Source organism: Vipera ursinii, assembly GCF_947247035.1.
Source record: "Vipera ursinii genome assembly, chromosome: 2".
NCBI lineage: Eukaryota > Metazoa > Chordata > Lepidosauria > Squamata > Viperidae > Vipera > Vipera ursinii.
In genome coordinates this window covers 253,310,224-253,335,522 of record NC_139513.1, presented here as the reverse complement: position 1 = coordinate 253,335,522, position 25,299 = coordinate 253,310,224, and the positions used below count along the sequence as shown (strand labels likewise).

The window sequence follows — 25,299 nt, the reverse complement described above, 5'->3', positions numbered from 1 at the left end:
GGTCATTTTTGACCTAGAGCAGGAAACAATTTCTTGTTTCAAATATCAAGGGGGAAAAATGGTGTCTATGATATTTACTTTGGGATATTTTCTTAATAATAAAAGAGAGGTTAAAAATTTAATGATTGAAAAATAAATATGAAATTGAACTCATTTTCTAAAAGAGCACAGTTTGTACAAACTGAATGTGACATAAAAATGAGGTTATTGTGCAACTCAAAAGAGATACGATGGTAATAAGGACTATAACAATAACTGGAATACATTAGTTCTTTGCTAGCAGGATTACAGAAGATGAGTAAGACTGATTATGCATTTTGTCTACAATAAATGAATGCCAATGAGAACGAAACACGCCAAGATTCACAGAATGATACATTTTTCACTGATACACTATGTACAAACCTGAACAGAAGAACATATGTGTTATCTACAGGCCTGAGTAAGACAAACAATATTTATATGGTAATAAGTTAAAGAACATGAATGGGCACTTTCAGTTTATATATCCCAAGAAGTTCAGCTTTAATTTTCTTCTTAGATTGCATCCTTCATATGAAATCCATTTTACCTACAAAACTCCCATAACACAATATATATATATATGTTAAGAATTAGTTATTTTAACTTTTACATAGGTTTGTCCATGCTATCTATGAAATTTCTTTATGGCTGAATTCTCAGATTTGGAACACAGCCCAAATTGCCTTGGACAGCTTGCCATACAACTAACTTCCATTTCTAGAGCACAAATATGTAATCTTAACATTCTACTCATTCTTTATCATATTTTTTTTTACATTTCCATATATAAAAATATTAAATACGGTAACTTTGTTTTTGTTTCATCAGATTGGGGTGAAATTTGGGGAAACATCTTTACATATGGAACAGCTACACCAAATATAGTTATGGATACAGACATTTTGAGCTAAAGTCTTTAAAAGGTTGATATTTAAAAATGCAAATATTTTGTTTTACAGTGAAACTTCAGTATTTCATAGAAATCAATGCTGTTTTTAAATTAAACACTTTTAGATTCTAATTTTCATAAAAATATGCACTATTGTTTTGAATCTAAACATAATGCAATTTGCAGCAAAATGGACCTCTATAAAAAGGAATATTTGTAACAAAATAGTGTGAGATAGGTTTTGAGATTATTGTGTGAACTAAAAGGGTGGTGATGAGAAATACTAATACTTCTTTACAAACAGTTTAGATTTCTATATCTCATGGAGAGAGTCACAAGAAGACTAAAACATTAACTTACTGATCTGTTTCATAAAACAAAATACATTTTTAATCTGGTAAAATAAATAAAATAGCCATAGCATTTTGTAAAATCATTTAGGATGGGTGATGGGGAGCAATATAAACTGGAGGTAAAGCTAAGAATGCTGGGAGGCACTAATTCACTCTCCACTTTGTTTCAGCCCCTAACTAAAACAGGTTTAAGGGTTGAAGTTGACGGGAACCAACAATTCTGAAGACAGACAAGACAACCAAAGCAAACCCACAATACCCAGAAGTTGCCAATAACACTTTTGTCAAAAGCTGGACAAATCATCTACTATACCTTCTTTTATTTCTTTTTTGGTTTTGATCCAGTTGCACTCATCACTTGAGTTTGCTACTAGAAAATGCGGTGCACATTGTAATACAGTTTTTCAGAAAAGAAAGTTTCCATATCTAAGTGTGATTTGAGACAATTCAAAATGACAATACAAGAGTGTAATGAAATATTAGTATTTTAATCCAATTCAATGTAGAAAATTTTAAAGTCAATTTAACAAATGCAAAAGTTACAAAGGTGTTCATGCAAAAGCACTTCTATGACATCAATACTTGTATACAATATTTTATAAGGCTGTACTAACAAGTTCTGAAGTGACATTTTTCTTTCAATTTTTCTGTCACTGTCATTATTTCTTTTTTGGCCATTAACTACAGTTGTAATGAAAGAAAGTATAAATAAAATAAATTATCTAGAAATACTGTATTATAAAATATTTAACAATATCAAATAGATCATAAAATAGCAAACAAAAAGCTGGCACCATTACCCAAAGCAATAATAGACTATCAGGAACTATCCTACTAAAACTCTCATGCTGGTTACGTTTCATAAGATGAAATTGGAAATATAGTGCAACAACTGAATGACGGTAACTCAAATAGACTAACTTATACATGGCCTATGATTCCTGTGGGAAAAAAATGGGAAATTTGTAGTTGTTCCAGCACCACTACACCTTTCGACTACACTTCCCAGAAACCCATAGATTGTAAGGAAATATGGGAGGGGCACATACATACCATTTTCCCACCTCCCTCTGACCCCTACACCCAATTGGCTGGTAGCAAGGCCCAATGGACAAGCAGCCATAGATCAAGATATGAAATCTCTTAACAAGGATAAGTGAGGCAAGGACAAGGGAGCTACTCAGATGCCTCTCAGTAAGCTAAAGCTGGCAGTTGATGGATGAGCCCCCTTGCTCCCTGGAGAGAAGACGTCTTTGCGGGCATTCTGGAATAGAGAACAGGGGTGCAGTTTTCCTCATGGCCCACAACTTCCATTATTCTCCTCCTCCTAGCAAAGTGGCAGGTAGTTCTGTAATTAGTGGAGGGGGGGAGGAGGAGGAGGAGGAGGAGGAGGAGGAGGAGGAGGAGGAAGAGAAGGTGGTGGTGGTTTCGCTGTAGCTCTGTTGAAAATTGTGAGGGGAGGGAAAATGGTGCAAGCCTATATCATAAGCCACCCAGAGTCGCTCTGGATAGCTAGAAGAGTGACATATAAATTTAATGTAATAAAAGTAATAAATATAAAATAATAAAATAAAAAATGTGGGAAAAGACATTGCTAGCTGGTGGATTCCAGCAATGGATGAGTCCTCTTCCTTCCTGGAGGGAAGGAGCCCTTGGGCCATGCTGGAATGGGGAGGTAGGGTACAGCTTTTCTCATCATCCTCCATTCCCTTTTTTCCCCTCTCTCTGCAAAACAGCAGGCAGTTATGCAGCTCAGCAGAGGGGATGGAGGAGGAGGAGGCTTCACTGTGGTTGTCCCTGAAGATCAGGAGGTGGAGAGAAAAATAGAGCAAACCTATATTATGTATGTGTAGTGGAGTTGGCTGAGAGGCTTTGCTGGTGCCTGGCTGGAAAAAGGGAAGTGGAAGCTCAGAGAGCTGTGGCCGGTTTGGGCATGGCATGTGTGGATTGGGCAGAAGAAGAGAAAAGGAAAAGGAGAAAGAGGGTGGGGATAGCTGTTGCTGTAGTCGGGAAGAGACCAGGTGAAGCTGAAGAGGAGTTTGAGGGTTTTAGCTGATTCCCTCTCTCTAAAGGAGAAGGAAGGAAAGTGAGAAAGCAGGGTTTTATTGCTTCTTTCACGGGGGGGGGATACCCTGAGTGGAGGGAAGAGAGACAGTGAGCAGAGAGAAAGTTTGCTGGAGTTTTAGATTCAGATTTTAACAATAAAGGGAAGGGGAATGGCCATAGAGAGACCTGGGACTACGAGCATCGACAGAAGGAAAGGAGAGGCTGGTCGCTGTGGTTTCGGAGACCAGCAGCCATCTGAACTTTGCTTACTATTACTGGTATGAGTGTGGACATTGTGGAGAGCTGCCTCTGCAAAGCGAGCTGTGGCTGCAGAGCGTCAAACATTTTTGTTCATGTTCCCCGTTGTTGCCTAGAGCCGGAGGATTTCCCCACCCGTTTTGCATCCCAAATGGCTACTGCAAACTGCTGACTATTATTGCCACAACTGCCTGGGGCTGCTAAGTACTGTCATGCACTGACTGTTGTGGTTAGGTGCGTCATCTTTGTTCCTGGGAGTCCCTCGCCAACGAGAACCTGTCATCCCTCCACTCTGCATGAGCTGCCACTAAAAGGAGATTGTTGCCAATGTTTGAGAGTGCGGCTGTGAGCAAGACTGAAGGGAGAAGGCTAGGAGGGCCTGGGCTTTGGCGGCCCTTGAGGGGATAACGCTACATATGGAAGGAAGAATGACCCAGTGGGTCATAGATTGTCTAGTATCTCACTAAAACCAATGATTCCAGAAGGTCTATGACAATAAAAAGGTCTTTTACTTGTTGTTAGAAGGATGGTGCAATTTCAGGCAAATTTATACACCTTCCTCATTTCTCCAGCTGCTTTCTGTGCAAGGAAATCTAGAGGTGGATCTCTGATAAGGGTAGTTGTGTCTAGTTAGGAAATACAGGAGGAGTTCTCCTTCCAGTAATATAGTCCTAAGGCCTTCTAGGCTTTATAGGTTAATACCTATAGATTTCAATATAAAGTCCTAAGGCAGCAATGTTTGAAAGAAGCATCAGGCTAAACTCAGTATAAAGATCACAATGTTATTTCAGGGGGATTTTTGGATTTCAATGTCTTTTTAAAATGCAGCAATTAATCTAAGTCTAATAAATATGAGAAAATGTAGCATTTTTCAAGGAGTGTAGAGATTGGGACTCTTTAGACCTATGAAAAATGTTTCCTATCTTCCTGCTTATTGTAGTGAATCTAACAAAGGAAACATTGGCATTTACAATAGAAGAATTCAATGACAGCGTTTATCTCCAATATTTGTCAGGTAGGTTTTGTATTATTTATTGTCTTGTAAATAAGCTTTAAATGTTTTTTTAGCCTTGGTTGCAAACTATCTATTTTCAGTTCAACAGTGAGGAATAAAAGCTGCCATTATTTGATGTCTTTCCCTCCTCTATTCTTTGTTCCTACTTTCCATGGATTTCATTATGTTACTGGAGGTATACACTGTCAGATCTAGGACAGAGCAACACTAAGTAAACAGGGATGGGGATTGTAAAAATTTTATGATCCTTAGAAGAGGAAAATAGAACACATTCAGCTTCCTGCATGCTTCTTATTCCATTCCTCAACTTTAGACAAATTTATCTTCTAGTCAACTTTCACTTATTTAGGGATAAGCAAATGTTCAAATTTGATTAATCTAAGCTGAATAAATAGCAGTCAAAATGACAACAGCTCTCAAAAAGACATAACTGGTAATATTCAATTTTTATCAAGATCTATGTAGGCTCAGAGTAATTCAAATTATTGTTACACACACCAAAAAAATTAACATGAATATACAAGTCAGCCCAGAAAGAGCAAGGTTTGCAATCATATGAAATTAGTACACAAGAATCTATTTTACAAGCTATAACCAGTGAGATTTTACTGAAAATATTATTTTTATATTTAGAAAGACCTAACATAGCAAATACTCTCTTCCCTTTTATTTCTGAAATTTCATGGGACAGCTCCACAAAAATGACCAACTGCGGAAGCATTAAATATTCCTGATAAATGTAATTTCTGAATGATCAGAGTCCCCTAAGAAAACAGCAACAGAAGATATTAATCCATTTTGGAGGTGCTGACAGGTAGTCTGGGGCAAGAGAAAAAAAATCTAAATCTAGCACTACAAATCAATACTGGATCAAATAACTACTTACTGACAGATAAGTTCTACTTAAGTCTGAAACATAAATTACCAAATTTAAATTTATAGTTCAGATAATCATTTTAGCTGTACTAGAGAGATTCAGAAAAAGACCCTACTAACCAACCATAAAAACTAAATAAAATTATCTTCAATATTTATTTGCTTTTTTGTTTGTTTAATTTGGCCACCTGTCTTACCACAGGGTAACAGGGCAATATTTATTGTTCAAAGCACTTTTGATTCCAGAATGTTATACTGATATTCAATCTCACACATTTTGGTTGTTCTTACTAAAAAAAAGTTTTAAGAATAGTTCCATTTCTACTTGAAAGTGATTCAGGGTGAAGTAGGATTTATCAACCCCAATCCATCCTCATATGCCCAAATAATGCTGGATACCATAGTATATTCTAAGCAGTGGATATTTATTCTTCTTCAAGTTTCATCTATGTAAGTATTTTACTATAGTTCCATGAACTGATAAATTTACTTTATTGGAAAATTAATAGATCACTGCCAAGTCTTAACCAAAACACAAGAAAACAAATGTTAAAATCGTAATGTGAAATGCAGTTTCACCAAACTGCTACAAAGAAACATAAAATGCCTTTATTATGATGTTAAAATGATAGGAATGTAAAAAAGTTCCCTTGGTAACAAGAGATAGCTAATCTTTATTGGACATAGTTTCTCTCTTGTCTGAAATCACTCTACAAAGAAAAAGAATAGCATTTCTTATTGAAAGATTTTTCAGAGAAGAAAGGAAAAAGACAAAAAGAAACTCCTCTTTTTCCCCTCTAAATGGGATTTCAGTAAACCAGTAAATGCAGGGAATAGAGATGCAGTTTACAAATACAAAAGGAAAAAGATAGGTGTAGATACACAAACACACAAAAACACACAGTGGTGGGAGTCAGCCAGTTCGCACAGAACTGGTAGCAAATTTTTTGTTGCCCAGGCCCAGAATGGACTTCCGGAAGCGGCATCTACACAGAGAACCGGTTGTTCACATACGGTATTTGAATCCCACCACTGCATGCACACACACACACACACACACACACACACACACACAGAGAGAGAGAGAGAGAGAGAGAGAGAGAGAGAGAGAGAGAGAGAGAGAGAGAGAGAGAGAGAGAGAAACAGAAACTAGAAAGTATACCGGTACTTTTTGAAAACTTAAGATTCAATCTTCCAGGCCAAAAGTGTCTTAAAAGGTTAAATCATGGCAACTGGACCAAAGTTTATTAAAACTGAGATGTTTCGTTACTCATCCAAGTAACTTCTTCAGTAAAAATGAAAATTTGGGTAGACAGATTTGGGTAAGTCATTGGAAAGAACTAGCTCTTGCCATACAGACTGCAGCGGGTTTCTCCCCAAAATGAAAAGCAACATGTAAATGGAGATTCAATTAGCCAAGCCAAAAGTATATTAAAAGGTTAAATCATGGCAACTGGACCAAAGTTTAACTATAGTTTATTTGTATTCACTGTGGAAGAAGCTGTTGAAGGCTTTAGTTCCTATTCTATCATTCTACCAAGTGAACTACCATTCCTAATGTATTACCAGATATCACTTTAGAACTACACAGGAAGTGAATTGATCCCCTTTCCCATTTCAATCAATACAAGTACTTGACTTGCAGCCAAAGTTGAGACACATCACCCACCAAAAGGTACTTACAATCTAGCTCTGAAGATCAGCCGCCCCCAAGGTCACATGACCACATTTCAGATGTTTGCCAACTAGCCCATATTTTCAACCATTTGCAGAATCTCATGGTCACATGGTTACATTTTATGATGTTTTTGCTGAAAACCGGCATTTACTTTCAGTTTTTGGCAAAAAACACCCCATAGCAAAAATGGGTTCACTTAATAAGTGCCACAAAGAAAGATAGTAAAATTGGGTCAGCTGTGTGGGTGACCTGCTCTACAACCATCACAACATATGTGTTGTGACTCAGGGCCAGCCTGTGGGTCCGACAGCCGGCTCCGATGTATCGGATGACTCAGATGAGGGGGAGGAGGGAGACGAACCGGCTGATGATGGTTTGGAGGCTTTGCAGAGCCCTCAGCCGGGGACCTCTTCTCAGCTGCGTGAGCCCGATAGTGCAGAGGATGATGACCCACAGCTGGCCCTGTTCAAGGACGCCCGACGCAGGAGGCAGTCGAGCAGGAACAAACAAAGAAAGGCTGTGGGACTCCTCGGGAGGAGGCACAGGGAGACCACGCCCTGAGCTCTCAATAAAAGGAGTGTTTGGGGAGGGGCTGGTTGCTGAAAGCAACTCTTCCGCTTGAGGAGTCAAGCTCTAGTGTTTTTGTTAATTGAGTAATAAATCTTGGCAGATGCCTTTTAGCCTTGGACGCTCTCCAGTCTCTTCTTTCTGAATAGGGGTTTGCCTTACTACAAGGCCAGAAGAGGGCTGGTTCAGAACAATATGAACATAATGGGCAGGATCCATTATGGTCCTTAAGTTAAGGGTATTGCCAATTACTGCTGATGGGATTGCCAAGTGCATTCTATTACACCATGATCTGGCTTCCTTTTGCTATGATGGTATGATGGAAAGTACCCAGACACACCACTAATGACTGTCAAAGACATAGTATAAGTATAGTATATTTAAGCCAAGCCTTGTAAAAGTCAGGTTATGATCTAATGCATGGGTATCAAACTCGCCGCGTCACGTGACGTCTCATGACTTTTTTCGCATTGCTGGAGCTCGGGTGGGTGCAGCCTCTGCATGATGCAATCGGCCCACAGGCCGGCAGTTTGACACCCTGATCTAATGTTATATATTCAAGGCATTATAACTGAGGCAAATTGGATATAGTACCTCTGTATTAAAGGGAGACATTTCTTAACTCGGCTCTTCAGCCAAAGCCTCCTCTACATCTGCAAACATCAGATTGCTCTTGAAAGCCATTGCTTACATAAAGAATAAAATAGAACATATTTACAGCAGAGCCCATGAAGCACAGGGTGATGGGGGCAACTGGAGCTTTGCACAATGTTACTGGGGGAGGTTGCCCCCATGGAGTGGGGCTTGAGGCAGCATTTCTCAGAGGCAGAAACTGGGGCTGAAATAGGGCCTGGGGCTAGTAGTAGCTGGCTGAGACTGCTACAGACACTGAGTCTCAAACCGGATACTACAACCAAGGTACACAGTTCAGAGCAACCGAAAGGATAGCACTATCATAATTTCAAAAGGTTATTGATCAAATGGTTGTAAGTCAAAGTCTACCTGAAATTTCTCCATGCTGGGTAATTTCACTGCATTTTCAACTAGCTCCATGTTGCATTCCTATTGTGACTCCTGTTGCTTGTCCAAAACTTTAGGGCTTTTTCTTTGTCACATTTTTCATTATTTGTGATTGATTCAAGCTGATTTGCTCTGGACCAAGATGCCCTACGTACAGTCACCCACGCACTCGTTACCTCCCGTATAGACTACTGTAATGCTCTCTACATGGGGCTGCCCTTGAAGACCACCCGGAGGCTTCAGCTGGTGCAGAGTGCAGCTGCACGGGTAGTGATCGGAGCACCCCGATACTCCCATATTACACCCCTCCTGCGTGAGCTGCATTGGCTACCGGTTGCCCTCCGGGTGAGATTTAAGGTGCTGGTACTTACCTTTAAAGCCCTACATGGCTTAGGCCCGGGTTACTTGCAGGACCATCTGCTGCCGGGAACAAATTCCCATCGCCCAGTACGCTCACACAGAGGAGGCCTCCTCAGGGTACCGTCAGCTAGGCAATGTCGGCTGGAGACCCCCAGGGGGAGGGCCTTCTCTGTGGGAACGCCAGTCCTATGGAATCAGCTCCCCCCTGAGCTTCGGATGGCCCAAAATCTCCAATCCTTTCGCCACGGCCTCAAAACACTCCTTTTCCACCAGGCTGACCTGGACTGACAGGCATTTTAATTAATTATATTTACAATTTTTAATTTATTTTTAGTTTTTAATTTTAATTTATTGCACAGATGATTTTAATTTTATTTATATCTTAATTTCTGTACTTATTATATGTTTTGTTGTTAGCCGCCCATCAATAAATCCCATCAATCAATCAATCAATCAATCAATCAATAAATCAATCAATAAATAAATAAACAAACTGCCAATTCTGTTGGGAATGGATTATTCATTTGTTATATTATTATCATTATTAGGATCCTGGCAGTTTTAGATTTTAGAAGTTGTTTGCTACTGCCTTCTTTCTAGGACTGAGTATGTGTGAATGGCCTAAGGTCACCCAGCTGGCTTTGTGCCTAATGTGAAAATAGAAATCACTCTCTTGGTTTCTAGCCCAATGCCTTAACCACTTCACCAAACTAGCCCTCAAACAGCATTATACTTGTTCATTTGTTTATTAAGGAAAATGATGGTCTGTATTCATTGTACAGATCATATTTATGTAGAAATATTGAGAATTCAAAAGGGTTCACTAATTTTTAAGCACCACTGTATATGGAACAGGTAAATGAGTAATACATATTATTGGCACCAATATTTTTAATATGTTTCATTGCTATTATGAACACTTTTTAAAATAAAAAATGGTAGAGTAGTAACTGAAGATGACTCACTAGGGTTCATTAACTTCTTTTTCTTCTTCCTTTGTTAATTTTTTTTCCTCCCTTCCAAATACAACAAAATATAGGAAAATCAGTTTGCTCTTGGAAGATAAATCTGCCTCCTTTCATTGATAAATGCATAGGGAACTTCTAATTATTTTTAAATTTCTGTTTTTATATCTTTTTGTCTTGAAACAAAATATATTGAAATTTGTAATTAAAATGATTTCAAACATAAGAAATATCTACGCCACATTTCTGGAAGATTAAAGAAAAAGATTTTGTGCAAATAGACAAGAGTGAGAACAGACCAAATGACATCCTTCTTGAATGCAATATAGCTCCCTGTGATATGGGGGGGGAGGAATAAAAAAAAGATTAACTCACCTTTCTTAGTCTTAATAGAAGGACTTATCTCAAGTTGGCGAGTTCTGCAGTTATAGGATGGGCAAAATAATAAAGGAATAATTCTCTCTCAAGGATTTGGAGATTGTCCAGTCCAGTTTCCAGATCAGTGCAGGAAACTCACTACTACAGTACTCCTGAAAGACAGCAGTCCAGCTTTTCTTTAAACACCCCTAATGACACTGAGTCCATCACCTCCCTAAGGCAATCTGCTCCATTGTTAAACAGGTCCTGCTACTAACATTTTTTTTTCCTGATCTCCAAACCGAATCTCTGTCCTTTTAATTCCAACCCATTGTTTCTTGCCCTACCTTCTGGAACAGTATGAACAATTCTTTCCTGACTTTTACATGAAGTTCTTCATACACCATTGTTTCATTACAGTTTTCCCTTCACCATACTAAACCTACTAGTGCCACCCACCATTGTTTTAAAGTTTTTCCTTCCAGGTCCTTTACCATATTGATTGTTGATCTCTTTTTTTGTTTTTCCTATAATGTAATACCCAGAATTGGATGTAATGTTATAGATATGGTCTGAAGCAAAATAGAAAATAATGATTTGTCTTGATCTTGATGGTATACAGGTAGTCCTCGAGTTACAAATATAATGGAGCCTGCCCATTCCATTCGTAACTTGAAGGCTCGTAGGAATGAATCTTGTACCTTGAATGCAATCACTCCCCGCTTTTGCCAACGCATTCACTAATCAAATGTGTGGTTCATTAAGCACATATGAGGTATCTCAGGGTAGGGGAGGCAACCCAAGGCCTCCACCGAGGCCTTGGGGTCCCCTGGGGTCCCCACAATTACTCCCCCCCATCCTGCCACGCTGGGTCACTTACCTTGTGAAGATCTGTCTCCTCTCCAGTCTCTCTGTTTCTTTGCCTGCTCCTGGCGAGTAGTGAAAGCAAAGGGAGAATAGGACGAGCATGCCCTGCTCAGCTTCTCTGATTCACCGGGCTGTCTGCCCCTTCTGGAATGGCAGGCAGCCTCGGTGAGTCTCTTCAAAGGCTTCCAGGCTTAGGGCAGAAAAATGTTTGTACGCTGAAAAAAGGTTTGGGGAAGTGAAAACATGTTGCCTCAAGCCTCCCGTTGGCATGCAAACACTTTTCGCACAGAGACTGAAAGCTTCTGGATGCCCTGATCTCCTGGGAAGTCAGGCGCCTATCCTCTGCAAAAGTGGATGGGTGCCTTAAGTCGCATGAGATCATGGCCTGACGTTTTCGGCCTCTGGCTGAAAACTGTATGTGCCTATGGGGCACTGCTTCGAAAAGCCCCATAGGGCTTGAGGAGGCCTTTGCCACTGAGAATGGAAGCCTGCACAGTAACGCGTGTCACTTTGGGCCTCTGTTCTCAGCAGCAAAGGCCTCCTTGAGGCCTCTGCCGGAGAAAATGGAGCCGCAGGGTGACGCATGCATTGCCCACCACCACCTTTTTGCCAGCAGAGGCCTTTCCTGAAGTTCTATGTTGGTAGAAATGGAGCCGCAGGGCAACACGTGCATTGCCCCCCAGCCTCCTTTCCACTGGCAGAGCCCTTCAGGAAAGGCCTCTGCTGGCAAAAGGAGGCCTGGAGCAATGCGTGCATCGCCCCCAGCTTCCATTTTTGCCCGCAGAGCCCTTCAAGAAAGGCTTCTGCTAGCATAAAGGAGGCCCAGAGTGACATGCACATCATCCCACAGCTCTGTTTCCACCGGTAGAGAGGCCTTCAGGAAAGCCCTCTGCTGGCGAAAAGGAGGCTGGGGGCAATGTCAATCTGGGGCTCTGTTCTCAGTAGCAAAAGCTTTTTGCAAAGGTGGCAAAAGGCTGTGCAAATGAAGGCAAGGCTTTGATGTTTCAGGCCTTCCCTCCATTTTCAAAGCCTTTTGCCGCAGATCTCGTCCATGCCTCTATTTGCAAAGAACAGAGGCCAAAAGTACCATGAGATCACACGAGATAAGTAGCATGGTATCACACACTATTGATCTTGAATGATCTTACGGTACTTTATGCCTCTGCGAAAGCACCAAAGGCCTGAAGCAGTGAAACAGGCCAAGAAAGTGAAGGCTCTCTAGAGCTTCACAAGTGAGTATCCACAGGTCTAGTGCCTATGGAGACCCGGCAGGTGGGGGGGAGGGAATAGCCAGGGTGAATGTTGTAGTGCCTCTGCGGTTGTTTGTAAGGGTGAACAACTGTCATTGTGCTGCAACATTCGTAATTTTGGGACTTGTTTGTAAACACTAGGGGCGCTTATCATGTAATTTTAAACGTTCACTAAGGGAATGCTCATAACTTGGGGATTACCTGTACTTCCACAGATGCAACCAAAGATTACATTTGCTTTTTTTTCAGAGGTTGGCTCAAATTCAACTTATGATTTTACCAAAACATCCAGATTCTTTTTATGTATACTGTTGCCCAGAACAGACCTATCTCATGCCTCTGATTTGTCCTATCCAATTGCATTTGTCCCTGTTGAAATAGATACTATTCATTTTTGTTAATGTTCCAGTTAAGACTATCCTAAAACTTTTAAGTATTTGCTTTCCCCACCCCTCTTCCACAAATTACTAAATGTGTGGCACTGTTAGGTTTAGCCTGGTGAAGAAAAGACAGTAATGAAATAATGGTACTTGACACACCTAGGTATAGAATACTAAAAAACAAATCTTCAAGTTGGTGTGTTTCATTCTTTTTTTAGAAAAAAATAGAATCATTTGTCTGGTAGTACATCTGTCAATTAGGCAGAGAGGATCGTATAAATAACAAGAATTAAAGCAAGGAATTAAACTGTTACATTTTCTGGATCATTTCCTTTTTCAGTTCAATAGTGACTAAAGTTATTTTTGTTACAGCAGATATAACTCATTTTTAAGGGAGCTATGTTAACAGATGATTTATGTGCTACCTTTGGATCAAACGAAATAATTGCAACAGTTAGTGAGATAGGATGAGCTCTTGTAAGCCGCCCTGAGTCTTCGGAGAAGGGTGGGATATAAATGGAATTAAAATAAATAATAAAATAAATATAGATTGAGAACACATTTTACAATAAAAAGAAAGGCTGACTATTTCCTTCCAATCAAAACTTTTATAGCATTACTGAATGACACACTTAATAAATCCTATTTGTTGTTTGGGGAAAATTACTTCAGCAGTTTAACTTAAAGTAAGACTCCCCTGTTTTTCATGTAAAAATGCCTGGAGTTACAATGAGATGTATGAAAAGACTAAATAATTTACTACAATGGTACAAAAATGCAGTAACTACCCAGACTTAATCCTAGTGCCTGCCACAATGCATTGTTACTAAAAACAGTCTACAAAGGGGGAAAAAATCTTTCGGGCAGACAGAGGGAATAAATGGCAAGCCTAAACTCAGAAATTACCAATAATGATTCAGATTTATTTATTTGTTTTGCTAAAAAAAATATGTGCCATAAAAGCCCAAATATTACATCATCAATACTTACTGATTTAAGAATGTATTGTTAATTTTCTAACACTTGTTCTTGGCCTATTTGGTAATACACAGTGCCAATGCATAAGGAAACAGGCGCAGAGTATAAAAGAGTGCCAGTACAGAGAATGAAGAAATAATTTAATTTAAAACAGCAATTTAGAAACACTGAAAGGTTTAGAAACACTGAAAGGTTTCTAAAACCAAGGAGCAAATCCTCACAAGCTAGGCCAGCAAATGATCTCATGACATTGTGAATCTAATTTAGCAAAGGTTTTCGTTAGATAAGATTATCTAAGGTTTAAACAAATTTACTCTTGACCTCCTACACATGTACCAAGGACCCTTTATAGAAAACACTGACATTCATATAAAGTTGCTACAGAAGATAATACATTTACTTTGCTGCGTGCTAGCTTCGTAGTTAGTTTTAATTAAAGGGATATTTAAAAAATTAAAGTCAGATGGAGAAGGGAATAGGTAGTTAAACCGAGAAATGTCCTAGTGACATATCATTTTTGCTACAGCAAGTGCTCCACCTCCTTGATTGTAGAGCCCAAGTCTGGATCAGGATTAGAACAGGATGCAATCCCACATCTGACTTTAATTCCAAACTAATTGACAACATCTGTTTAGGTAGCTTTTTCCTCCAAGAGAATCATCTTCAATTGCTTGCTCTCTCAAAAAACTTCACACACTAAATCATTTCACAAGTTATTTGTGAAATTAAAATGAAAGGCAAGATCAAAATATTGTGTGTTATAAGCTCACTGAAGAAAACTGGTATATAAAAATATATTTATATATTATATAAAGAAATGACACAACTGCAATAACAACTACCTCCCTGGGTGTTGTTACAATAAATAGGTTCCAAGTATGTAAAATCAATAACAGAGTTGGAAGAGACCTTGGACTAAACTCCCTGCTCAAACAGGAGACCCTATATTATTTCAGACAAATGGTTGTCCAATCTCTCCTTAAAAACTTCCAGTGGTGGAGCAACCACAACTTCTGAAGGCAAGTTGTTCCACTGATTAATCATTCTGTCAGGAAATTCCTCCTTAGTTCTAGGAGAGAAGCAACCTAGAACTAAGGAGAAACTTCCTGACAGAACAATTAACCAATGGAACAACCTGCCTCCAGAAGCAGTTAATGCTCCAACACTGGAAGTTTTTAAGACGAGACTGAACAGCCATTTGTTTGAAATGGTATAGGGTTTCCTGCCTGAGCAGGGGGTTGGACTAGATGACCTCCAAGGTCCCTTCCAACATCATCATCATTATTATTATTATTAGCAGTAGTAGTATATCATCATCATCATCATCATCATCAGCCTGGATCTCTTCTTGATTAGTTTCCATTCATTGTTTCTTGTTCTGCCTTCGGATGCTTTGGAGAATAGACTGACCCCCTCTTCTTTGTGGCAAGCTCTTAGATATTGAAAGCCTGCTATTATGTCACCCCAGTCTTTCTCTTCATTAAACTAGACATATCTAATTCCTGCAACTGTTCTTTATATGTTTTAGTCTCCAGTCCTCTAATCATTTTTGCTGCTCTTCTCTGCACTCTTTATAGAATCTCAACATCTTTTTTACACATGGTGACCAAAACTGGATGCAGTATTCCAAGTGTGGTCTTTCCAAGGTAACTAGTGTGGTGCTAACACTTCATGTGCTCTTGGTTCTATCCCTCTGTTAATACCTTCTCTGAAAACTATAGACTCTGACCAGAAAGACTACATAAAATATCAGAAAAGTATGCACAAATGTTTCAGTTCTGCAGATCTCTTCCTTAGGCAAGAAATTACAAAAAACATTATCTCCTTTCCAGATAATGGAAAGGAGAAATACAACTGAAATTGAACATGGCTGCATGTTAAAAGACATGCAAAACAGTTCTAGGGATCTCAAAAGTTTGAATATATGTTTGTGTGAATTTAATTGGTGCTAACAAAGTGATTGTGATCATCCAGTTATGAGTTCTGTTTACCATCCTTTCTTGCTTCCATGGATTAATATAATTAAGTACTTTTTTTGTCATTGGAGGCTTATTTGGAGAAGGGCAAATGAAGGCTGGAAATAAAGGCTTTTCAGAAATGTGATTAATATATCTCTTAGTACCACTCATTTTCAGATAATGATTCACCATCAGTGCTAACATATATTATCACATTAATAAGCTCTCAATTTTTACTCATATATTTATTTCTACATATTTATATAGCTATATCACAACAATGACTAGGAAGTGCTCAAGAGGTTGAAACCAAAAAAAATTATCAATTATCAATAAACATCCAAAATAATATGCCTGGGATCTAAAGATTATTCTGTTTAAGTCAATGAAATCAATGAACTAGTTAGGGTTGGTTTAAACTTCCTGAGAGACTATCCTGAACTTTGATGCCCTATGAAATGTAAACAGGGTTGGGTCATCCAAATCATCATGGAACACTTCAATAGAGCAGACACTGTGACAGAGAAGGCAGTTTTGTTTAATAAAGAAATGCAATATATTTACATTGTAGCTACTGAAAGAAATATGGCACATTTGGGTGAGGAATATATTATATAACCTCCTAAATGTTCAGTTGGACAAAGTTTCTTAAAGAGTGGCTTAATTTCATGTAATTGCCAGTGTTATAACATTTAAGCAGCTGTTTGAAGATGCATTCATCTACTAAATAGCTTGCTTTAATTTTAATAATAGAAGTTAGATACAATTATCATCTTTTTCTGTCATTAAATGATGCAATCTTGCAAGCAATGGTGATTTTTTTCTGAACTGAACCAACAATCTTATTTTTTTCCATAATGTAACATATACTTTCGCTACTACCTTTTTCCCTGAAAATAAGACCCGGTCTTATATATATTATCTTATCTGAAAATGAACATTTCTTATATACAGAAATAATATTCACATAAAATATGACTTTATATTAACTGAACAGCAAGTCCGAATAACATAGCATATCTAATACTAAAATCATATATGAATAAGAAAGATTTTTAATCAGAACCACTCTGCATAAATTCGATGAAACTCCTTATACAAGACAAGACTGATAACAGACATTGGGGTTGATTGTAGCTATGATCCTGCAACTTTAGTCGGAACTATCAAAACCCACAATCCTATTCCAGCTTAAAAAAAAAATACTTCTCTGAATGCCCACACAGACTTGGTTGAGTAGCAAATAAGTTACCTACTCATTTTGCTTAAGTGTCTAATCTCTACACCAATTCTGAGGAAAGAGCCTTATCATAATCACCTAACAATATGCTAAGCAAAAACACATGAAGCAGCTAAGGGAAAGTGTGCAGAGGTCTTTATCAAATAGAAAACAGGTGCTGTAGTTCTCAGCCTTATAATGCCCCATTTACCCCCAAGTCAAAAGGTTACTGAATTAATAGTTGCCTTGTGGTAATCGGGGAAAACTAAGTTACTTCGTGTGGCTAAACATCTGGGACATATTTTATATCCTTGCAGTATATGCTTCAGTTTCAATTAAAGTGAGGTTTTGGCACATTTATTAATTTTTTTATGTTTATTCTATAAAAGGACCCACTGACCTCACTTTACTATTTTACCAAATGAGAAAACAGAACAATATTGAGATCTAGAGGTCAACCACAGCAGAATTTACATTTGTTTTCTCTCAAAACTCAAATTATATATTCATTTAAAATGGAAGTAGTTAAATCACTTATGATTTAGTCTAGTTTACAATATACAGAAAGCACTCAACTGAGAATGTTCTCTTCAAAAAATATTGTTAAGTCTACTTTGAAAAACAACCCATTGCCAAACTATTCATTATAAATCTTTCCATTAAATATTGTGCTACATATCTATGGACATATAATCATTTTATATAGAAATTATTCATGAACATTCAGTTTCCATGTTAAAAATATACTTATTTATTGTAGATAATCACCCATATTTGTTTGGCATCAATAGTTCAATTTAAAAGTGTTTGGAATTTTAGAAAGTGATTCAGATTGCCAATATTAAATATTGATATAATTCCAGATGTTAGTTTTTATTTAAATTATTATCCTCATTTTTATACAAACAGTAAAAGATGTTGGTTTATTATTTACTAACCAAATAGGCAACTCCTTTAAATACTATCAGGGTTTTCTTAAGCAAAAGTAAATTAAGAATATACACACACACACACACTTACATGCAAATACATCCACACATATAAATACTAATCAGAGAGAAGAATAGGTAGGTTGTCTAGTTTAAAGAGATTTTAGTTATAAACTTTTCTAAAAATACAAAAAAATGATAATGAAATACCCCCAGGTGCTAAAAAAAACCCTTCCAAATTGATAGCAGACGGACATTTATCAGAGGAAAAATGTTTTTGTGTTAAAGCCACTATGCTATAGGGCTGACCTTCGTGATAAATCATGTGTTCTATTGCTAAGCATTTTGTACTGAAAACAGCACATATGGCTTTGCATGGGAGACATTTAGGTGTGACATTATTTCATGATTGCAGCTGTTATCAAAATCATTAAAATACATAGAGAAAAAAGTAGCATCATGTATTTGCTGAATGTGGAATAATAAAGATATTCAGAGGTTCATCTTTCAAAACATGTACCTTAATTGTTCTGAGTAAACTAATCACAGTAAATTTTCCTACATGTCAAATGTTTTCTGGCTGCCAGCCTAAAATTCCTGTAGTGATATAGAACTGTACGTCTCTACTAGCAACAAAGGTCAAAGGCATATATTAAGTTAGGGGTTTTTTTTCACTGCTGTTCAAAAAACCGTTGATGGTTTATTAAAAGAGTACGTGAACATTTATGAAGGTCAGCATTTTCTGCATTTAAATGGAACACGTTAAAATAATCTGAATATTTCATTCCCTCAATATCTTCATTTTAAAAGTTCTTAAAAGACATTTATCTTGCTGCACTTTTTTCCCCATAAACCAGCCCTGCCAGCTACCATCACAGTCTCTTTCTTACAAGGTCATTCTAATTTCCTCTCTATGCGTCTTCCTTCTTCTCCAGGGACAGCCTTGCAGTCCTATTGCTTGCTTCAATAACCAGTATTAACTCACTGTTATTTACTGTGGTGGAAATTCTCAGCCCATACAGCAACCTAGGAACTGAGCAATATTCTCAATGGCTGAAAGAGCAACCAGTCCCTTAGACTGATGCTGGGCCACACAATGCCAATCCCAAATCTATCGATAAGAGGCAGATGAGAATTGTGATTATTTAAATATCTTACAGAGTGCAACACACACACACCACTCTTCTACCAAGTAATTCTCAGAAAATTACAGATGGCAATAGACTACCTTCAAACAGTATGGTATTTCTATTTTTACAACACTCCTCCCACCCGGAGGTACAGTCCTATTTGAAATACTCCAGAGAGGACACATTTTTGTCCTTCAAAAACAATTTTCACTGCACTTTTCTTCACAACAGCTATCAAGTTCCAGACAGGCTGAAATATATTTGTTCTTGAAAGAAAGAGGAAAAAATGGGCCAGCTCTGGACAAAAACATGATGTGGTGGGGGAGGAGGGGAGGGAAAGGGAAGGAAAGGTTTATAGATCTCTAATACTTTCTATAACACACCATGGTATTGTTAAGATGATAAACAGCTCTGTATCACAAAACACTCCCATTCCTTTTTAACTGTCTGCAAAAGCAGAGTTGTGTCTACATTCTGCCATCCCTAGGTATCAAGTGCCAGGAAAGATAATTACCTTGTCATCTCTGTCATCCTCTTCTTCCTCGTCCTGTAGCATGTCCTCCATCACCTCCAGGCATAAAGAGTAGCAATAATCAAGAGTTTAAAAAGGAAATATTTGTTTCTTTAACCTTTTTGTAGTAAGGTTTTTTTAATGTGCAAAAAAAGTTACAACACATAGTTGAGCTAGAAACAAAGCTTTAATATACTATTTATACTACATACTATATAACATATTATGAAGCATGTACAAAAGTAGATAGCTATGTTTTTAACCCTCCTGGCTGCTACCAACTGATTATATCAAAGAATATCAAATTTTAACTGTAATTACTCAAAATAATGTAATCTTTGTTCCAATTAAACACAATTCCTATCTTAATAGTCCTTACAATTCCTACCTTACAATCTATGATTAATCAAAAGCAGAGATTTGAGAGTTTCTAAACTTATCATCCTGGCTGTACAAAAGGAGGTAAGCAGGAACGAGAAGTTTAGAAGCTCTCTTCTTAATTCTTTTTTAATTTTGCAGGAAAACAATTAATGTTGCAAAAAATGCTGAAACAATTTATGATCTCATGTTTCAAAACCTCAGGCTTTTGTATTTGCATCAATCCAGGATACAGGTACACGAATCCTAGAGTTGTGTCATGACGTCTTTTGTTGTTTGTTCCTCCTTTCCCTCCCTATTAACACCTCTGCATATTTTATCAGTTTATATTCAGAGCAAACCTAAACATTTGTTACTGGATTTATTTCAGCCAGATGCAGTTGTAACTTTTGAAATCAGGAGCAGGGAAGGGACCTCGGAGGTCCCCTAGTCCAACAATCTGTTCAAGCAGGAGACCCTAGAGTCTACTCTAGACCATTCCAGAAAAGTGGCTAACCAGTCTCTTATGAAAAGCCTCCAATGATGGAGCACCCACAACTTCTGAAGGCAAGCAGTTCTGCTGGTTAACTGTTCTCACTGTTAGAAAATTTCTCCTTAGTTCTAGGTTGGTTTTCTCCTTAATTAGTTTCCATCTATTGCTTCTTGTCCTGCCTTCAGGTGCTTTGGAGAATAGCTTGACTGCTTCTTCTTTGTGGCAGCCCCTCAAATACTCAAACACTGCTATATGTCACCCCTGGTCACTAAACTAGACATATTTAATTCCTGCAACGGTTCTTCATATGTTTTAGCCTCTAGCCCCCTAATAATCTTTGTTGCTCTTTTCTGCAGTCATTCCATTATTTAATTTCCCACTCTTTCTTAATTTAATGCCAACTTTAATGCAAAGCTGAGGTGCCTCCCCCCCAAGGCCTGGCCAAATCCCCCTTAATGGCCTTGCAGAGAACAGCTGTACCTTCTTACTTCCTAACAGGCAGGCCGTTAGTTTCCCATGAAGGATTTGGGCTGGCGAACCCCCCCTCTAATTACAGCTGCCTGTTGCTCAATGCAGTCTCAGCTACACCTGCTGTTGAATCACCCAAGTCTCCTCAACCTATGGGACAGCTGAGTGGCAACATCCAAGCATCATCATGGGGTAGACCGTCCCCAGATGGCTGCCTGCCAGGGGTTACCAAAGCAGAGAGAAGGAGGGCTGAGGGATGCATTCCAGGCAGGCACCCACCCAGCCTTGGGGACAGGATAATTAAAGCATGGCCCCGTCACTCTCTTATGAACAGAAGGCTAATGGAGCTCCCAAGCTGAGCAAGAGCAGAATTGGATTGCGGATTCTTAACGGATTGTATTAAGAAAAGGCAACTGGCAGATGAGGGGAAAGCTGGTGATGCACTTAACGTGGCACTACTCTGAAAAACTAATCCTCCTGTGGGCACATTTTAAGCAAATTGCAAAGGGAATGGGGCTGAGGAACAGAATTGTCCAGAAAAGTAGCAACCAAAAGAGATGGAAGGAAAGGAAAAGACTGGGGAGGGGATATGGTAGCCCTGTTCAAATGTGTAAGTGTGTCAAGACCACTCCTCCTTCCCGAGGAAAGGATGCATCTGAATGGACTTCAGGCCAGGAGAAAGCCAGTCCTAAAAGCCAATAAACCTTTAGAGGAAGGTGATGTAAACTGATGACATTGATATAAAAAAGTTAACTTTGTCTTCGGAATAAATGAAATTAATTTCCTATTTTCTTGAAATTAATTTAACAATACATTTCTTTCAGGCACATTGATTGTCTAGAGAATTTTCAGTAAGGGTTAGTTACAATCACCCTGGTGATAGAGACATAACTCAGGAATTAGAGTATTAACCCATATAATTTTGTCTTGCCCTATTGAAGTCTTGTTCTGAGCTGACATCAACAAGGTTAGTCATACAGCTCTGAATCCATTATCTATTTTATGTTAAGGAGACATACATTTTCTTTGCAATATCCTATTATTAAAATATCAGGAACTGTGGATTTGTGGATCATGGAGATTGGCTAAAAGGATTGCTGTACAAACTTGGAAGGAAAAATCTACTACAATGTTTGATTTGCAGCAATAGAATGCTGGTATTTGTTTGTTAACATTTGAATATATTTTTCCAACAACACAGCAAGGAAAAAGGAACTTAAGAAATATTATTGAAATGCTTGGAGTTGTTCTTTTTATTTCAGCCTCCCTGCTTTTACACTTTTTTTAAAGTTATGCCTAATCATTTTGAGGTTTATGAACCCTTAAATGTTGTTGCATGTATTGTATACATTGTTTTCTTTTGTTATGCAAAATGGCAAGATTGCTGATGGATAATTGCAATTTTCAATGTGTGTGCAACACAACACAACGTGTGTGCACTTGCAGATGTTGGTTTTTTCATTGGGGATAGCCTGACTTGCTTGCATCTCCCAGTTTGTCTTTTCAAATGGCCTAGCTCTGGGAAAGCAATGGAATGCAGCTCTGCTGATATGAAGCCATGCCACTTAATGTGCCAGCATTCTTTACACCCAGCTATGGTAAAAAATTACAGGTAGTCCTCATTTAACAACTACAACTGATACTGGCAACTTGGTCATTAAGTGGACACTAACTGAAGCCACAACTATATTTACTTACTTCACCTTTGCTTTGCTTTGCAGGCCTGCATGCAAGGATCTGTTGTAAAATTACTTTTTATCACCATCCTAAGTGTGATTGTTCATTGTATGACAGAGTCACTAAATAAGGACTACCCATACTGAGTGTATTTTTGTTGCAAATGGAAAGGACAAAATGGGGGTAAATGGGGGTTGATTTTAAGGTACAGTGAGAATACACTGCAGATACAAGATCTACTCACATGCTTGTACTCCTAAACGTTCTACAGAAAAAAGCCAGTGGGTACAAAAGAAACCCTGATATATTAGCTTTTCATGTACATTTTGGCAGTCTAATACATTGTGTTAAAACATATCCTGATATATTAATTAAAATTATACTTTCATTCTAGCAATGTTTTTCCAATATTCCACAATACTTCCCTTAGAAATTCAAAAGGCTCCATAGGTTTACCATAGATATAGATTTTAATGTAGCTCCTAGTGGTGGTAATGTTGGAACAGGAATGAAATATTTATATTTTTACTATAAATACTAAAGCAGAATCTGGAAATGCTTCATGAATCCCAGGGCTTCAGTTAGGAAGCTGTCTAATACACGCAGTAACTTAAAACCTATTCTATTATGTGAGAACCCAATATCCCCTTCTGTTATCTTTGGTTCTACTTTCTGTTCAAATAATGTGTGTGCTATAGATAACAATCATGTGGAAGTTTTACATCACAGTATTTGCATGTTAAGTGTCTATTTTATTCCATAGTTGCTTGGTCTATTTAGATTTGTTTTCCAATTTTTGTTGGCCATTCTTAGTCTTTTGGATATATCATGTAACATAACATTGGAATAATTCATAAAAATATATAACAAGATAAACTTTCAGAAAATGGCTAGATATCTTCCATTAAAAAATTGCTGTCTGCATTTCACAAACTAATAGTATTAATCAAACAAAGGAAAGCACCAGGGAAATCAGATGCAAGCAGTTAAAAGTGACATGACCTTCTGTAATGTCACTTGTCACAGCTGTATATGCTGTATATGCCACATAAGAAGGGAAGCTACTTAACGACCTGATTTCAGGGATAGATCCATGTTTAATATATGAATACAGATGACAATTAGAGGAGTCTGTGAAAGTTGACTCCATACAGTATAGTGTGAGTGTGTGTGTGTGTGTGTGTGTGTGTGTGTGTATACATACACACACAAACACTTTATTATGATTTCTGTTTAATCTCACATTACACACTGTAATTCATGAATTGCACTGTATTTACAAAACTATTTATTTTATAGTTTTAACCTCCCCCAAACTTTCAATCAAGCTATTTTCATATAACAAAAATACAGATTAGGCATCTGGTAACATAACTTATAAGTAGAGTTGATGCCTCCTTTCCTTTCTCTCCTTCTTTCTCCTATTCTTTGAATCAACAATAAGAACAGAACTGCATCCCAAATCAACATCTTCACTCTAAGCTACTAAAGGCATTTGGGTGAATCTGGAGTTGATTCATATTCTTCCCATTTGTCTCTGTACAATCAAAGCATAATATGTGTTTGCCATATCAGTTGATTTACAGGGCTTGTGTGTAATTATAAAATAAAATGATTAAATGTGCACAGTTTAAACAGAATACAGTATATAAAACTCAGATGACTTTAGATCATGAGAAAGTAGTTGAGGTCAAACTGAATATTCCCACAATTAACATGCCCATTGAAATACATTGATTATATCAGGCATGTCAAATTTGCAGTGTCACATGACATCACGTGACGTATCGCAACTTTTCCCCCACTGCCGGCAGTGGGGTTGGACGTATTTTCGGAGTGACACATCCAGCCCGTGGGCTGGCAGTTTGACATGCCTGGTCTATATGGTCATTTTCACAACACAGCCATCCAAAAATACAAGTTTAAACATTTCTGAAAACTTAGCCAGTTGTATATTATTCAAAAGTTATGACACTTGACAATCTACAAAACTAAGAATGGCCAGCAATAATTTGAAAACAATTCTTAATAGTTCAAGTTCAAGTAACTATAGAATAAAATGGACCCTTAAAATGCAAACACCATGATGTAAAGTTTCTATACAACTTATTACTTGAACAGCATTCATCTGAATAGGAAAAAAAATCAAAGAAAAGAGAAAGGGAGTTTGGCTCCCCACTTCTTAGAGGTTTCAACTGATTTTTTACGAACAGAGTGCTTTCTAAATTAGGTCATGTAATTCACAAATTCTTCAATTTTAACCAAACACTTAAAAGGAAATGGTTCTTTCACGAGCCTAATAATGTATTTCATTCATTACAAATCATATACAAGTAGCCCTTGCTTGATTATCCTAAATGAGTGTGACAACTCTGCCTCTAAGCCAAGCAGTCACTAAGTGGGAAATAAGGGATTTGTGACTGTGCGCTCCTGCTGAAAAGAGATAAGACTATTCAGTTTCACACCTTCAGCTTCAACTGCTCCAATCTTTGGAATGTTCAAGCCCCTACTTACTGACCTGTACACATTGAAAGCAATCCAATTGCACCAGCAGCCGGGGACTGGGAGCTGCAGGTGCACTACCCAAACAGCTTACAGTACTCTCTTGAAATCCCTTCCACAACCTCTCTGCTCTGCAGAAGGGGGAGGGGAGAGAGGGGAAAAAATCAAATGA

At 38.0% G+C, this 25,299-nt stretch overlaps 1 protein-coding gene across 1 annotated transcript in view; it reads right to left on the bottom strand.

The window, feature by feature from the left end:
- Positions 1-25,299, bottom strand: part of MCTP1 (multiple C2 and transmembrane domain containing 1) — a gene marked incomplete at both ends in the record, with an annotated part of 162,850 nt that overhangs the window by 12,822 nt on the left and 124,729 nt on the right. The window contains one exon of the mRNA XM_083353508.1: positions 19,634-19,687. Coding sequence (XP_083209634.1) covers positions 19,634-19,687 — 54 coding nt within the window. The remainder of the gene's footprint in view (positions 1-19,633; positions 19,688-25,299) is intronic.